We start from the raw sequence: 17,034 nt of genomic DNA, 5'->3' as shown, positions 1-17,034 counted from the left end.
GGCTATGTTGTTGGCTCGATTATTTGGGAGTTGGTTTAGGTGTTGATGGAATATTGAGGGGTCTCGCGGAATTTTTGGATTTCAGGGCCAGCTGCATGTCGTGATTAAGGTTACCGCTCTAAATATCGCGAAAGGTGAATAACACACGTCAAAATTTCACAGGAAAATATCACCATAAAAAATATCACTGGGTAATATCATCAATAATAATAACATCGCAGCGATAAATATCACAAATTTATAATGAGACGGTAGGGTAAAATGGACGCTATTGACTTTTTTAAAAATATTCATAACTCAGAAACAGATTTATCAACTGAGCTCAGTCTAAACGCATCACAAAGAGGAATCATTATTTTTCAATTGAATAATAAAATTATTCCATTTCATGAACAATTCAACACGTCATAAATATTTCAAAAAAAGTCAAAAGTGTCCGTTTTACCCCAACCTCCCCTATATTATTTGTTTATCCTACTACGACTTTATACCATTGGATCTATGGGGACGACGCAGACGCCGTACCGCGCTGGTGCCCTTCATTCGACCGGATAGACACTTCGGGGAGAATGTTTTTGAACGGTGGGCCATGGACGAACGCGTTGGGAAGGGGGGATTTTTCGGGGGTTGGGGATTTCTTTTGTTTTGGGGACTTCCTGAGGAAGATTATGGGGTTTTGTTTTTTTTAGGGTGGGGGAGGGAGGGGGGGTTGGAAGCAGAATAGACCTGCACTGTTGAGAAAATGATAAAATTCGATGGACAGTTGGCTAGTAATTTTTAGGAGAGCAGCGAAGATTCAGATTTAGAGGGGAATAATCATAAAATTTCAGATTTTGCGGAAAATTCTATTAAATCTCAAACTTAAGTGACAATTGACAATTCAAGAATTCATTTACCGAAATTTTCTCGATGTCTGCTAATTTTCGTAGGATAATTGAACTAATATTCACAGTTCTCATAAATTTCCCATGAAAATCTCAATTTTCGATGGCGAAATGTCTCGAAAATTTGCATTTTACTTGCATTTCAAAAAATGTAACAGAAATTCCAGTCAAAAATTGTTGACAGTCTATAGAATTGTAATCAATTTATGGGTTATTAACATTAGAGAGGATTGAGAGAGAATAAACTAATTTAAAATATACTATTCCTTTTAGATATTATTAGATATACTACACATTAATTTCACAATAGAGTTTTTTTCTTATCAATATTGTTTGTAACATACTTTGAACCTGAACGCTGCCCCTAAAAGTACGAGAATTGTTTGTTGAAGTCTCCCCCCCTTGTATTATGAGTATATCTCTTAGCAGCATAATTATTATTATTTACCGAAATTTAATAATAATATAATTATAATAATAATAATTATTATTATTATGATTATTATCTTACGAGTGCAAACTGTATTTCTATTGTAAAAAGTGTAATGCCATACAAAAGGAAAATAAATCATTCATTTGTAATAATGATAATAATGATAATAATGATAAGTCATATTAAATATTATAGAAAAATAGTTCACAGTTTTTCATATATCATTTGAATAATTGTCTAAAAAGAGTGTTTTAGATGGAATTATAAACATTATATTATGTAGGAAGCATAATATAAAAATTTTGTTTTGGATTTTTTTTCACGATTGGATGATGTTGGAAGAATTGACCAACTGACGCTGAAATATTCTTGATGGAACTCGTGGCGACATCTCTGGGGGGATTATACTGCCGTGGGAAACGGCGCTAGAATCAATTGAATTTTCCCCGCAGCGTCATTTGCGAGAATTCAATTGATTGTGATCAGTAGTCATAATATAATTGCTATTTGTGAATTGTGGGTTGCAACATTGATCGATGGCTTTGTAAACAATTGAGGAAAATAAATGATATGATGGAGAGAGAATGAAAAGATGTTTTAGAGTAATTTCGAGATTATTGTAATTTTTGAGAAAATACTTTGGAAGAATTTTTTAATTAAGTGGTTGGAGTAGATGGAAGTGACTGTTATGTCGGAGTGGAAGAGTTATCGATCTTCTGAGGTGGGTTTCTAATGGTAACAGCCTGTTTATGGTAACCTAAATCCACTTGGCAATCTACCTTAATTGATGTTTACGTCTGACATTGAGGTGCTTTCAAATTGACTGTAATTGGAAAGAATTTTCATTACACTTAGCGAGATGCAATCGTGCAGTGGGATTGATAAGTTGGGGGAACCCTCTGTCACATCTAGCGATCCGAATGAACGTAAATTAGCGAGGAGGATTAGAATTCAGAGGAGTTTGGAAGCACAGAAAAAGTAAATTTTAATTTTTTTGTAGGGGAGGTTGGGGTAAACCGGAGACTTTTGACTTTTTTAAAAATGTTAATGAGGTGTTGAAATGTTGATAAAATTTAATTTTTTTTTTTTCAATACAAAGAACAATTCTTTCTCTTTGTGACGAGCCTAAACTGTGCGCGATTGATCTATTTGTTTCTGAGTTATGAATAATTTTAAAAAGTCTAAAGTGTCCTTTACTCCACCCTCCCACATCTCAGAATTTTGAAGGGAGTTTCCTCTCAATCTGTGATTTAAATCAACTGTAGGAGGCATGATCCAACGGAGGATGAGGCGATCGTTGAGAAAACCGAGACTGAAAAGCAAATTGATGCGAGTGAAGAATTGCTACAGAAGTTGATAACTGAGGGCAATGAAATAGTGAGTTGAAAAAGTCAAATCCATATCACGATTGATATGGGATCATAAATATCAGGACTTATAAAGAAATTTTTGTGAGACGATTTGGTTGAGAATTCGAACATTTCCTATGAAGGAAAATGGAATGAAATGAACTTTTTTTTATAGGAAATATAAATTTATATAAACCCAGCTATTAAGGGCATGCAATTGCTTCGCCCATTGTTTTTCATCCTATAATTATTTTTTAATATTCCTAATTGAACATCAGAGCTTTTATACAAGTCCCGCGAATTTTATTATTCACATTTTTAATGTCTGAGTTTGATTTTTCGTTTTGAACCTTTACGAAAATTTTTTTTATGTGCAATTTTCATATCTACAATCTTTTACAAAATAGGTGAATTTTTGAAAGATGACAACTTTCGTTCCCGAATAATTCACAAGCTGATAATTATAGAAAATGAAATTATCTACCCTAAAAATCATATTTTCAAAATCCTAATAAATTCTTCACATGTTCAAAATTTCACTAAAAATTGATCTCATGTAAAAAAAAAGCTTCAAAGTTCAGTTTAAGAAAAAAATTAATGTTAATAATCAGGTGGCTATCTTCAACTACTTTTTAATACTTCAAATTGAGCATCAGAGCTTTTGTTCAAGCCCCATGAATTTTATTACCCAAATTTTCAATATCTAAATTTGATTGTTCGTTTAGAACATTCACAAAACATTTTAAAAATCTGAAAAAAAAATTAAAAAGTCTACATTACTGTTCCAGTTTACAATTTTTCCAAAATAATTAAAAAATTGGAATTTGCGAAAATGACAAATATTTGGCTAAATAATTTATAAGCCGAAAATTGTAGAAAATCAAATTTTCGAACGTAAAAATTATATTTTCAGAATCGTAAAAAATTCTTCCCATGTTGAAAATTTCACTACAAATTAATTTCATAGAAAAAAAAGTTTAAAGTTGGATTCGAATAAAAAAATTAACGTTAACAACCAAGTTGCTAAGTTTAACCATTTTTTTAAACTTCTAATTGAACATCAGAGCTTTGATTCACGCCCCATGAATTTTATTACTCAAAATTTTAATATCTAAATTTGATTCTTCGTGTTGAGCCTTGACGGAACATTTTAAAAATCTGCAAAAAAACATTAAAAAATCTACGTTAGTGTTCAAGTCTACAATTTTTCCAAACTAATTGAAAAATTTTAATTTTTAAAAATGAAACATTTCTTGTCTAAATAATTTAGAAATCTAAAATAGTAGAAAATCAAATTTTACAACAAAACAATTATATTTTCAACATCGTAAAAAATTCTCCACATGTTGCAAAATTCCACTAAAAATTGATTTCATATGGAAAATAAAGTTTAAACGTCGGTTTAAAAAAAAAATATCGTTAACAATGACGTTAGTATTTTCAACTAGTTCACAACCGACATTCTATAGATTTCGAATGTAAGAGTAGCTAATGACGCTCGAGAAGTCGCTCGCAGAGAAGACGAGATCGCCACACGAAACACTCTACTGGAAGGCCTAGAGAAAGAAGCTGCTGATTCGTTGGAGAAATACGAGGAGATAAATTCCAAATGGACTCCAATTCTAGCTTCCAAGGATCCTCTAGACATTCACGGAGGCATTCAATCTCAAACGGCCAAATGTAACGAAGTCTTGGCTCAAAAGGACATTATAATATCCGAATTAAAACAAGAACTGGAAAATGCTGATTTGAAATTTGAGAACGATCAGAAGAAGCAGAATGATGATATTAATTTGCTGATTGAGAGGATTGAAATGCAGGTGATTTATTTTTCTGTTTCATTCCACTTCGGATTCATATTTTTTTGAGTATCTCAAAGTGATGAAACCATAATTCGGTAAATCATCGTATCGTACATGTTGAGAAATTCTGCATTTTCAAAGGAAATCATTTCCGCGTTGGTAATTATCGCGAAAGTATTTCGCTGATTCGACTCCTGAAAAAATGGCTTCATACAAATTGAGATTGAGAAAAGTATTAGCAAAATTTTCAGCGTATGATCACATTTTTTAATGAAATTTTTTGTTCACAGAATGAACATTTCCACGCACTCAAAAAATTAATAGAAAATCTTAGCGAATTCGCTAGCCTATTCTATTGAACTTGCTATTAATTTTTGGTTGATTCTATTGAAATGTTCAATAGAAAATATTCTATGGAAAAAGTCAATAGAACTCGATTTTTCTATACAATTTATTCTATTGAGATATTTTCTATAGAATTTCTTCGACTCAAATTTTCGAAGTTTCTTTCATTCTATTTTTCATTGAAAAAATCAAACGAAAAAATTCGAATTTGAAAAAAATTGAACCGAAGAAATTCTATAGAGAAAAGTATTGTCAAAATTTTCAGCATAACATCAGATTTTTTTTAATGAGATAATCTGTCATCGCTGAAGAATAATTCATTAAATTATCTGATCATACATATTACGAACTTGTGCATTTTCATTCAATGAAATAATTTTCTAAATAATAAATAATTGAAATGATTAAAATTAAAAAATAATTGAAAGAATGTCCATAAAAAAATTTCATCTCTTTTAACTCCTCGCGACCGGGACTCTTTTGTTTCCAAGCGTGGTGCATGATGAATGAAAAAATACGAAACTGATATGTACTTGAAGCTACAGTATTCTTTTTTTCTGATGTAATTTTTCTGGTTGAAATTTTTCAATGTAATTTTTTTGGTCAATTTTGAAATGAGTTATTCGCCTTTTTATGGGTCGATACCACGTATTGACCCCATGCGTAAGAGGCTTAATGCAGACAATCATTGAGAAATCGCTCTGACACTGAATTCTCTCCTTTTTTTTTTTCAAGATAACTATAATGTCCAAAGCATACAGACGCGAGCTAGTGCTGATAGAAGATGCCCTGAAGAGTGAAAGAACCTCTCTTCTCGAGACAATCACAAAAAAATGGGACGCCTTATACAAAAAGCGCCAAGAGAACGAAATTGACGGATTGGAGCGGAGAAAGCAAATAATGCGTGAATACGACAGAGAAATGGAGAGTGTGTTAATCGACCATCAAGAGCAGTACAGAGCGCAAAAAATATGGCTCGAGACGGAGTGCCAAAAGCTCCAGCAGGAGGTTCAGAACATGCAGGCACTTTGCATGATGAATATTGAAAAATTAAATTACAGTTATGCTGTGCTGAAACGGCGGGAGGGCGAGAACACGATTGTGAAGAATCAGCAGAAAAAGAGGATCAATAAACTTCACGATGTCATAAACGGTTTGAAGAAGACTTACGCGGATTTGGAGGAGAGCACGAGAATGAAGATTGAAAAGCTGCAGGAGCAAGTGTTGAAGGCGCATAAAAATATTCAAGAGTTGGAGTCCAAGTCTCGGCATTTCAGCTTTGTCAATGACAGACAATTCATGCAAATTTGGGAGATGAATACTAAAACCGCGGATGGGCTGCTTGATAAGGTGCATTATGAAATTAATTTATGGGATTTTGTGAATCTTTGGGATTTATTGCCTCCGAATGGAAGCATTGTATTCGTCATATCTGAAATTTACAAATTTTTTGCCAGGATAACATACGCATGACAAAATTTAATAGAAAAATTAAGCGAATTCGATAGAGTTTTATTGGATTTATATTGAACTTTCTCTATTAGTTTTTGGCCGATTCTACTGAAATGTTTAACAGAAAATATTCTATAGAAAAAGTCTATAGAATTAGATTATTTTGTACAACTTATTCTATTGAGATATTTTCTATAGAATTTCCTCGGCTCAAAATTTCTGAGTTTTTTTTTCATTCTAGTTTGGTTTTCTTTTCCTCAGAAAAATTAAACAAAAATACTTGGAAAGTTTGAGCCGAGGAAATTGTATAGAAAATCACGCAATAGAATAAGCTGTATAGAAAAATCGTGTTCCATCGACGAAAACTAATAGAAAGTTCAATAGAAATCCAACATAATTGTCTTGCGAATTCGGTAGGTCCAAGTCTCGGCATTTCAGCTTTATCAATGACAGACAATTCATGCAAATTTGGGAGATGAATACTAAAACCGCGGATGGGCTGCTTGATAAGGTGCATTATGAAATTAATTTATGGGATTTTGTGAATCTTTGGGATTTATTACTTCCGAATGGAAGCATTGTATTCGTCATATCTGAAATTTACAAATTTTTTGCCAGGATAACATACGCATGACAAAATTTAATAGAAAAATTTAGCGAATTCGATAGAGTTTTATTGGATTTCTATTGAACTTTCTCTATTAGTCTTTGGCCGATTCTACTGAAATGTTTAACAGAAAATATTCTATAGAAAAAGTCTATAGAATTAGATTATTTTGTACAACTTATTCTATTGAGACATTTTCTATAGAATTTCCTCGGCTCAAAATTTCTGAGTTTTTTTTTCATTCTATTTTTCTTTTCTTTTCCTCAGAAAAATTAAACAAAAATACTTGGAAAGTTTGAGCCGAGGAAATTCTATAGACAATCACGCAATAGAATAAGCTGTATAGAAAAATCGTGTTCCATTGACGAAAACTAATAGAAAGTTCAATAGAAATCCAACAGAATTGTCTAGCGAATTCGGTGGGTTTTTCTATGAAATTTTGTCATACGAGTAATTTTGCCCTCAGAAGTTCCAATATGCTATAATTAAAAAAATTATTGTTGAAATTAATGGAATTGTGATTTAAAATATTCTTCCCAATGTCATCTAGACCGAGTTCAATCATGAGATTGAGTGCATCATCTGTTGGTGAAAAATTTTTTTTTAGCACCAATGTTCAGGGAACAGTAAAAATTGTAACGTTGGGGCAACGTTGACTGCCAACGTTGGGGCAATATTGAATTCAACAAATCATTGAATTCAATTTGAAATACATCTTCATAGAAATTCTATTCGGAAGCAAATTGCTAATTTATTAGCAAAAATATTGTGACTATGTTGTGACGAAAGCAATTTCCCACTTGTTATATTGTTCACCTTCAGATTTTGGCTGCTGATCAGATAATTTACGAACAAATGCTGGGACTGGATTGGGAACCACCGGAAGAAAAATTATTGAAGAAGGAAGACCTACCGTCTTATTGTAGAGCTATGGAAGTCATCGAGCAAAGTAATTGAAAAATCCAAAATTAATTGCGATTTATACGGGAAAGACTCTGGATAACAATGCGAAGCACTAGAATATTGGAAAAACACAGTCATCACTTAGTGAATTGAAACATTTATTGAAAATTTTAGATAATTTAGTCATTTAGTTAAAAAATCTATAATTGTCCAGGAATTACCAAAAATTTTCAGAAAGTTCTCAAAATTTCGAAAATAATATCATCATGCATCAATTTGTTTTCTCGATAGATTTAAATATCTTCTCAACACTCCGATGGATTTCTCTGAAATGTAATTGTCATCATAAACTATAATTCCCCTAAACAGTAACTGTCATCCCCTTCAGATGCAGCAGATCACGAGCAAATAATGAAACTATGTTCCCCCGAGAAGCGAAGCATCTCTCCCGAGCGTAAACTTCAGGAACAAAAAATATTGAATCACATAATGAGACAAATTTCCGATCAAACTGGTTTCTTGATCGAAGACAAAATGAGAGAGCTTCTCTCGACTCACTCGGATAATGATCAAATAGTCATTCGGTTGGATAACGTGTTCCAGGTGAGCATTTCCGACACATAAATTCCAGTTCTGCTTCATTTACAAATCGGAGATACATGAGGATATCTAACTAATTTAGTTCTTTTCTTTCTGTCGGAATCCTTTTCTACATTTACAATTGCACATCAGCGCTGTCATTTAAGCCTCATTTGATTTAATTAGTCAAACTTTGAAAGTGTAAACTTTATCCTTAATTTTTTGCTGTCAGGAGATATTTAAAAAATGAATGTCATTTGAATAACACAAATTTTTTAATCATTAACAAAATTTTCAAGAAGCAGGAAGACAATGATTGAATAATTTTCTACGTCTGCAGTTTCACATCAGAGCTTTCATTCGAGCCACACTTGATCCTATTATTCAAACTTAAAAATTGTAAACTTTATTCTAAATTTATTACTTTATCCTAAAGTCATTTGAATAGCAGTAATTTTTGAATCATTATTATAATTTTAATTGAGTGAATCAATTTGCTTGAATTCAATTTATTTAATGTGACATTCACTCTTTCAAAATATTCTCAGGCAATTGAATAGACAATTGTCACCAGAAAAATCTCACAAAGCAGTTAGATATCTTCTTCAGAAGCAGTTGAATATCTTCAATTCATATCCTGTTCGAGAAAAATTGAAATTTCCTGGACAGTTGACTAGTAATTTCCAAGAGAGTGACATTGAATTCGATTTAAGGGGAAAAAATCATAAAATTTCGGATTTCACAGAAAATTGCATGAAATTCTCAATTTTCAATAATTCCCTAAATTAATAGTCACCACCAAATTGTGCTAAAAATGCAACTAATTGGAAATGAAACAATTTATTCATCTAAATGTTCCTTAGTTTTCCTAATTTTGATGGAATCATTGATCTGAAATTTAATTTCCATCGACTATCCCACACAATTTTGCATCCTCAATGACGAAAATGCAAAAAAATATTCCCTGAAAATCCAATGTAAGTGTAATGTGATGAAAATTTCTAAGAAATGTACCTGAAAATTCAGCCAAAAAATGACTCCATTGACGCTTTCAGGCGCTAAGTATAGGATCAGAGGATCAAGTGGACTTGCTAGTGAACTTCTTCTTGCCCTACGCATACTGTCCAGTCTGTGACGAGGCAGAAAGACAACGAAGGCTCCAGGAGCAGATGCCCCCCGAGGCTCCAGAGGACAGGAACATCTGTCTCTGCAACGAGGACGAAAAATCTGTTCGCCTCATCACACGAGTCCTGAAACACTTGTACGACCCAGATCCCGAAGAGGAGGAAATGTCAACCCCCGAGTCCACCCCAACGCGATCAGAGTTGTCAACAGGCAGTGAAGGCTCACCTGAATCCGAAGTTGCGTCAAGCTCTCAAGGGGAAAAACTCACGTGTGCCGAAGGACATTTACTCCAGATCCACTCCGAAAACGTCATAAAAGCCCTCCGGGAATTCGTGGAGAAGTATCACGAGGCGAAACGCGCTGAAGCCCTCTGGAATGATGGAAAATTATCCCAGAGCATAACTCCCTCAAGAAGCATCACAGCCCAAGACATGACTGATTACTGGAGAAAATACAGGGAAATATTCTCCAGAAACAAGGAAAAACTGTGGGATGCTCTTCTGATCGGATTGCACAAGTATCACGAGATACTGAAGGAGAGACACAAATTGAGACACGAGACTGATTCCCTTCGTCAGCAGAATGACGAGTTGAGGAGACTGCTGGATACGTACAAAGTGAAGGTACATTTTTCCCTCGTCGACGCATTCCAGTCATGAGGATCCCAATAGTTCACGTAGAAAAAAGTTTCATTGAAAAGCCCAGAGAATTTCTTAAGAAGTTTTATGGGAAACCCGGAAAATTCTACTGGATTTCTGCTGAACTTTCTATTAGTTTTTGGCTGATTCTATCAAAAAAATCCGAAGTTTGCGCGTTTTTTTTTCAATAGAAATGTCCAATGGAAAATATTCTAGACAAAAATTAATTGAGTTTGATTTTTCTGTAGAAATTCCTCGGCTCAAATTTCGTACTGTTTTCTAAGGCCCGGCTGGATTAACTTTCGAACGGTTTCTCGAGTGTTTTTCCATCTTCATAATGTAAAATATATCATCATTTTCATTGGATTTTACATCACGCAGGAGTCCCTAAAAATTATGATTGTGCAATCAAAAAAAGTAGAAAAAAACTGAAACTTTTCAAAGAGCGTTTTTAATAAAAATTAAGAAATAAGTCCGATAGAGAGGAAATAGTGAATTGATAATTTATCATGGTTACTAACGATCTGACAGCCATTGACTACTGCGACAAATGACGGCCTAACGGCCATTAGATACATCAAGTTATTCGCAAATTTTGCAATTTCCTCCCCAATACTATTCAAAAACGCTCTTTGAACATGTTTAGCTTTTTTCTACTTTTTTTTGATTGTACATTCATAATTTATGGAGACTCCAAGGCTGTATAAAACTGAATAGCAATTGGAGATCATTTCAGATTATTAAAATGAAAAAAAAACAATCAAGATCACGTTCGAAAGATAATCCACTCGGGCCTCAATCTAGTTAATTTAAGGTCGCTATAGAATTGCTATAGTTATAAGTGACCGTTTTTAAATTTCACGTGCTAAGTGGAAAAAGGAGGTATTGACCATTTCGGGTTTTTTATGTCAACGAAGTGGAAAAAGGTCGCATAAACCTAATCTAGGGAACATGAAATTTGGACGATTTGGGCTCTGCAAAATCATTTTGACCCAACTTTTAAGGACAATTTTTTTACGACCTTTTTCCACAAATATTTCTCCAATAGTGCAAAAATGAAAAAAAAATCTTTTCACTGTTTTCTCTTCATTTTTTTGTTATTCGGTCGTAAAATTATGGTAAAGGTACATTTTACAAGAAACTGAATACACTGACACTTCAATTAGATTATTTAATGAATAATATCAATGAAATTGAATCACTCAATTACACTTAATTCACACATAGTAACCAATTGATTAATTAATTAATTAATTAATTGAAATTGGACATTTGCTTCGAATCGTTTGACACCGGTCAAACTCTCGACTAATTGTCAAATGCGATTGAATTCAAAAGTTGAATTAAAGTATTATCTTATTATTTTCAGTCTGACACTTGCTGCATACCAAGCACTCGATCGAGATCTGCGAATAGAATATCCTGAGTAAAACTCCAATCAACTATTCTCGAAATAACATCGATTTTCCGCAGATCTTTGCTTAAATTCATCTGTTGCACATGAATTTAATGTCTATGGATTGACCCTAGAAGCAATTGAATCAGGAGATTTTATTTCTCATGCATTATTACATAAGTAATACTGTGAATTCGAAGAAAAAACAGAGACAGGAGAAAACAATTTGAGGTGAATCCAGGTGGGATGAAGTGTTCGTGGAACATCTACCTACTAATTATACACATATCCACCAGACACAAAGCTGTTGGATAGATGCATCTGAGCTGCTCCATTTCTGTTTGGCTTTATTTTTCTCTTGTACGGAGTGAAACGTCTCCTCTTCGCCTTCAGTGGACCTGAACGACTCATTTTTTGTGTGTGTTTCTTGGAGGCAATGTGCTGAAACAAAAAACAAATGGGAAATTCCTTTTTTTTAAATACCGCAGAGCTATTTTTGATAAATAAATTCGCAATATGCTTCCGAATGGTCATGTTGCACATAACTGTCTTCTATCGTATATTATTTATCGCTTTATACTATATAAATAAATTCTATTCATCTACATTCATGTAATAATCAAATGAAAGAGAGATTCTAGCTATATTATCTTGAAATTTCGATAAAATGGTATTAAAAAAACTTCTTTTGTGCATAATTGAATGAATTTGATATGAATATTTTGAGCTATGATTAAATTAATTTGAAGTATGGTATTCTCATTTTCAAAAAATACGAAATTAGTGAAAATTATATTTTATAAATCAAAACGGCGATTGTTGTTATTGCTTTCGTCTTCTAATTTGCTCAAAGGGTCATGGAAAGATTTTTTTTGAGTCATAATTCGATGAATTCAGAACTTTTTTTGAGTTATCGCAGGACAAACGATTTGCGATAATTTCATAACGAATAGAATTCCAATAAAACCCTTGGAGAATTACAATATTAATTCAATTGAATTTTTTAGTGCAAACACTGTTTATTCTATTGGATTTTTTCATCATCATTTTATAAATTTTAATGAAATGATTTTTTTCCATAAAATTATGACATTATTTCAGTAGTAAAATTATGAAACGAAATGAATAAATTAAATTTCACAAGTTTTCAGTGACGATCTTCGAGCGTAACCGAAACAGAATTTTCTCTTTATAGAATTTTTTAAGAAACCGGACTAGAATATATTTTTTTCTCACTGCACATATCCAATGAAAAATGAAATCTGATGCACTTACGACATCATATTGAGCCTTTGAATTGAAGAATTTGTTGCAAGCCTCGCAAGAGAGTAGACCCCCTTTCGTGGAAGTTGGGGCTGGCACTGGTTCAGGGGCTGCAGTCTCCTTGACCTCATCCTCATCAGTCCCGGTCCACGCACCTAAGCATCAATGTGCAATCAACACTATCTATCTATCACAACTGGAAAATATGCCATTTGTGATAATAAATGAGCTTGAGCTACATTCATGCCCACAAAAAGAATCAACATTATTGAAAGAAAAATTTGTGAGTGTCATAATGAAACTCGAGTTGTTCCAGACTTCGTGATCTCAGGAGAGGACCATTCACTCATTCGCAAATAGAAAAAGTCGATCAAGAAGAAAGAGACTTCACAAAAATTTCTGAGAAGATATATTAAATAAAAAATTGAATACAGTGATACTTCAATTTGATTATGCATGACATTCAATTACTTTATACTTCATTCTCACATAGTAACTAGTGAATTAATTAATTGAAATGTTGATTTTAATTTCGATCTTTGAAATAGGATTGAATTCAAGAATTGAATCGAAGTATTTTTCTGATTATAGGAATAGTCAACATTGTTGAAAGAAAAACCTGTGAGTGCCCGTTTGAAACTTGAGTAATTCCAGATTTCCTGATGTCAGGAGAAAACTCATTCATAATTACAAAAAGTGGATTAAGAAGGAAAATAAATACAAACATAATAATACGAATACAGAAGGCTTGTGCAGGATTTATTCGATGTCTAAATAATATTTGGCCTCCGTGAACTCGAAAATACTGACAATGAATGAATCATCCCCAGAAATAGCACAATAATCAATGAATAAATAGCATAACAGCTACGAAGCGTTCCAAAAGAGTACTGAATTTTTAAAAAAACACAATCATTCGAAAGATAATTGTGAATAACAGAGTGAAAGAAAGGGAAGCAGATGATCGAAGCATTGGAAAAACTCGTCAATTATCCTGATGTTGGGAGAAGACTCATTCATTCATTCATAATTAGAATAATTAGCATTCATAATTAATGCTCACAAAAAAATCAACATTATTGAGAGAAAAACCTGTAAGTGTTAGTATGAAACTCGAATAGTGTCAGATTTTCCTGATCTCAGGAAAAGACTCATTCATTCATAATTACGAAAAGTAGATTAAGCAGGAAAAGAAAGAGAAAAATAGTAATATCAATACGGAAGGCTTGCGCATCCCTGATTTATTCAATGCCTAAACAATATTTGGCCCCCGTTAACTCGAAAATACTGAGAATGAATAAATTATCCACAGAACTAGCACAATAATCAATAAATAAATTAACAAATAAACAGCATAACAATTATAAAGCGTTTCAACAGAGTAATAAAATAAAAAAGAACACATTCAATCATTCAAAAGTTAATCGCAAATAACAGAGCGAAAGCACAGGAAATCAGATGATTCGAAGCATTGAAAAACCTCATCATTATTGAGAGAAAAGCCCGTGAGTATTAGTAGGAAACTCGAATAATGTCAGATTTTCCTGATTTCAGTAAAAGACACATTCATTCATAATGAGGAAAACTAGATTAAGCAGGAAAAGAAAGAGAAGAATAATATCAATACGGAAGGCTTGCGCATCCCTGATTTATTCAATGCCTAACCAATATTTGGCCCCCGTTAACTCGAAAATACTGACAATGAATAAATTATCCACAGAACTAGCACAATAATTAATAAATAAATTAACAAATAAACAGCATAACAATTATGAAGCGTTTCAACAGAGTAATAAAATAAAAAAGAACACATTCAATCATTCAAAAGTTAATCGCAAATAACAGAGCGAAAGCGCAGGAAAGCAGGTGATTCGAAGCATTGAAAAAACTCATCAATTAATATAAAGGTGAAAAACAAAAGTCAGTAGTAGCAGCAGGCATGCGAATGTGAATAGCATCAAGCAGTAAACAAGTATCACATCATTCTTGTGGACCAACTTGTCCAGGTACATTGTTCGTCTACATCTAAAACCATGGGGCAGTGAACTTCTGTCCCTCTGGAGATTATTACCTTTCATCACTTTCTTCTTGTGACGATTCCCTGAAAGAAAATTCGAAATTGTTACAAATCAATGGGGAATTTGGGGGATTCAATAGTCTTGGGAGGATTATACCATTCAGATGCGTTTGAAGCTGTTGTATCGAATTCAGACAAACATTGCAGACGTTGCACTTGAGTCCGTTTGCCTCTTGGTCCTTCGTGAATGCCACTTTAGTCTCTTCGAGGGTTGCCATTATAACTTTCGATCTTATCTGAAATTATCAGAATTTAAGTATATGCAATTCCGGAAAATGAGGCGATTTTCTCGTCTTTATCTCGTTCGATAAGAAAAATTTTAGTTATCTGAATTCTTTGTTGTAATGACATTTTTCAGCACTTTTTCTCCCATCTTTCATTGAAGAATTTAGAAGAAACAGCAGTAACTAGAAGAACTTTCAATCTTGTTCGAAATCTTTAAGAATTGAATTAATGAACATTTCGAAAATTTAAGTGGAAAATTATTGAATGAAATGATCAACGATGGGAAAATTTCATTGAACATTGTAGTATTATTAGAGATGGAAATAATCGCGTGTAAATTCTTCTGTTTTTTTCAAATTAGAAAATTACAAGAAAATTAGTTTTTCCTCAATGAAAATTTCTCAGCATAAATTCTGTAAAATTTATTTCACTCTATTTCCCTTCATCTGTCATAAAGAAAAAAACTCAAAATAAAAAACCAGAGATTTGTTCCAATAAATTTTCATAGAAAAAAATTATCAGAATATATTGCATAGAAAAAAAAACTATTCAGTTAATTTCACTGAGTTTTTCGATCTAAAGACGCTTCATTTTCGTGTTTGAAAAATATTATTATTAATTACCATTACTGGTAAAACCAGTTGAACTACAATTAAGTTTAATTCTCTTCTATTACAGTCATGTAATTGGCCTCGACTGTTAGGCTATAAACTCAATGAATAAAATAAAGTAAAATGAATGAAATAAAGGAACTAAAAAAAGAAAGTCTGCAATAAGATAAAACTTTTTCACATACAATCCCATTGATTACCTGTTTGGCATGTCGAGCCCCCTGCAAATGTGCGTCCAGAACAGTCTGACTGGTGAAGCATAGGTCACAATCATTGCACCTAACTAATGGCTTTTTAGTGGGTAAATTACCCATAATATTATCAACAACTGCCTTTGTGACTGGATCATTAAGGGGTGGATCGATGACACCTTCCGGTGGTGCAGCCATTTCCGTTGTGTTCTGTCACCAATAAAAAGAAAAATAGCAATTAAAAATTAATTGTGAATTTCAATGGGTCTCCACAAGCCCCCAAGACACGTAAACACATAAGGTTATCCTTTCTCCCCCATTCATCCTCGTAATCTCCAACTCAACAACGAATGAACCGGTGGGTAGAAACAAAAAAAAACAAACCAAACGAATTCGAGTGCTCAATACTCACAAAACGAAAAATCGCACTAAACTCTGAAATAAATAATCCTCAATGGGAAGAATTAAAATTGTTGAATGGTCATACCTGGAGACAAGGACAGGGGATGAAACTTGAATGTTCCTCGATCGGTGTTCAATTCACTGTGTGCCCCCGAGCGTAATACTTGGTAATACTCAACTTCGGAGAATAATCGTAAAGGCCCTTTCGCAATCAGCCATCAGTCATCGTGCGTTTCATATCGGAAACTGTCGAAACCAATCAAAACTGCCCGATCACTAACCCTCGATCCTGATTGGCCAATGAGCCACGTAAAAAAACGCGCGGTCTTTTCAAATTCATGGTATTTTCGGCTTCCACACATTGTGATGAAAAATAGGATTCGACATTCGTGGGAAAAGTGTTCTTTTACCCTTCGGAGGGCGGCACTTGTCCTCGGCGAGAGCTACAATTTCGCCGGGTAAAAATAGGAGATTATGTTACTAGTGCGTAAAGTTGCACTTTTTCGCACGCACACATACTTTTTTTTATGTATGTCAGAAAAGTACACTTTTTGAAACAGTTGAGAGTGCGTAAAGCGGTTTTTTCCGCATGGCGTGCGTAAAGTTCAAGAGCGTGCGTAAAGTGAATTTCGAATACGAGAATCTCGAATACGAGATCGCATGATCGCGAACTTTACGCACTCGTGCACAAAAACAACCAGTTTACCCCCACCACCGTATCGTCCGAAAAAGTGGAACTTTGCGCACTAGTA

General features: G+C 33.4%; 2 protein-coding genes across 3 annotated transcripts; one reads left to right on the top strand and one right to left on the bottom strand.

Annotated features, from left to right (window-relative positions):
* Nucleotides 1-1,832: 1,832 nt before the first annotated feature.
* Nucleotides 1,833-11,990, top strand: LOC107038141 (dynein regulatory complex protein 1). Its single transcript, XM_015257050.2, has 9 exons — nt 1,833-2,038; nt 2,173-2,295; nt 2,583-2,694; nt 4,136-4,486; nt 5,549-6,163; nt 7,695-7,821; nt 8,164-8,378; nt 9,410-10,102; nt 11,487-11,990. Exons 2-9 carry the CDS (start codon nt 2,177-2,179, stop codon nt 11,541-11,543), a joined length of 2,289 nt encoding a protein of 762 aa, XP_015112536.1. The 5' UTR covers nt 1,833-2,038; nt 2,173-2,176; the 3' UTR covers nt 11,544-11,990.
* Nucleotides 11,275-16,460, bottom strand: LOC107038142 (zinc finger protein 346). 2 transcript variants are annotated; one of them, XM_015257052.1, is made up of 7 exons: nt 16,368-16,460; nt 15,890-16,090; nt 14,951-15,089; nt 14,848-14,877; nt 12,789-12,931; nt 11,784-11,954; nt 11,275-11,643 (listed from the first exon to the last, which is right to left on the bottom strand). In XM_015257052.1, exons 2-6 carry the CDS (start codon nt 16,076-16,078, stop codon nt 11,787-11,789), a joined length of 669 nt encoding a protein of 222 aa, XP_015112538.1. In that variant the 5' UTR covers nt 16,079-16,090; nt 16,368-16,460; the 3' UTR covers nt 11,275-11,643; nt 11,784-11,786. The 2 variants fall into 2 exon arrangements, with proteins under 2 accessions (XP_015112538.1, XP_015112537.1); XM_015257051.1 differs by having other exon boundaries at nt 11,788-11,954.
* Nucleotides 16,461-17,034: the final 574 nt, after the last annotated feature.

This window comes from Diachasma alloeum, unplaced genomic scaffold (genome assembly GCF_001412515.2).
Source record: "Diachasma alloeum isolate Michigan unplaced genomic scaffold, Dall2.0 Dall_scaffold_00277, whole genome shotgun sequence".
Taxonomy (NCBI): domain Eukaryota; kingdom Metazoa; phylum Arthropoda; class Insecta; order Hymenoptera; family Braconidae; genus Diachasma; species Diachasma alloeum.
Note: the sequence above shows the minus strand (reverse complement) of the source record. Positions and strands in the feature narration are given on the sequence as shown.

Excerpts from the sequence above, each read along its gene's own strand:
- LOC107038142 (XM_015257052.1), bottom strand. The coding sequence starts at position 16,078 with ATGGCTGCACCACCGGAAGGTGTCATCGATCCACCCCTTAATGATCCA. Across the intron at positions 15,090-15,889 it reads GGGCTCGACATGCCAAACAG|ATAAGATCGAAAGTTATAAT; the intron begins GTAATCAATGGG and ends TGATAATTTCAG. Across the intron at positions 11,955-12,788 it reads CAAAGGCTCAATATGATGTC|CACATTGCCTCCAAGAAACA; the intron begins GTAAGTGCATCA and ends TTTTTGTTTCAG.
- LOC107038141 (XM_015257050.2), top strand. The coding sequence starts at position 2,177 with ATGCAATCGTGCAGTGGGATTGATAAGTTGGGGGAACCCTCTGTCACA. Across the intron at positions 2,296-2,582 it reads AGTTTGGAAGCACAGAAAAA|GAGGCATGATCCAACGGAGG; the intron begins GTAAATTTTAAT and ends AATCAACTGTAG. Across the intron at positions 2,695-4,135 it reads TAACTGAGGGCAATGAAATA|ATTTCGAATGTAAGAGTAGC; the intron begins GTGAGTTGAAAA and ends GACATTCTATAG.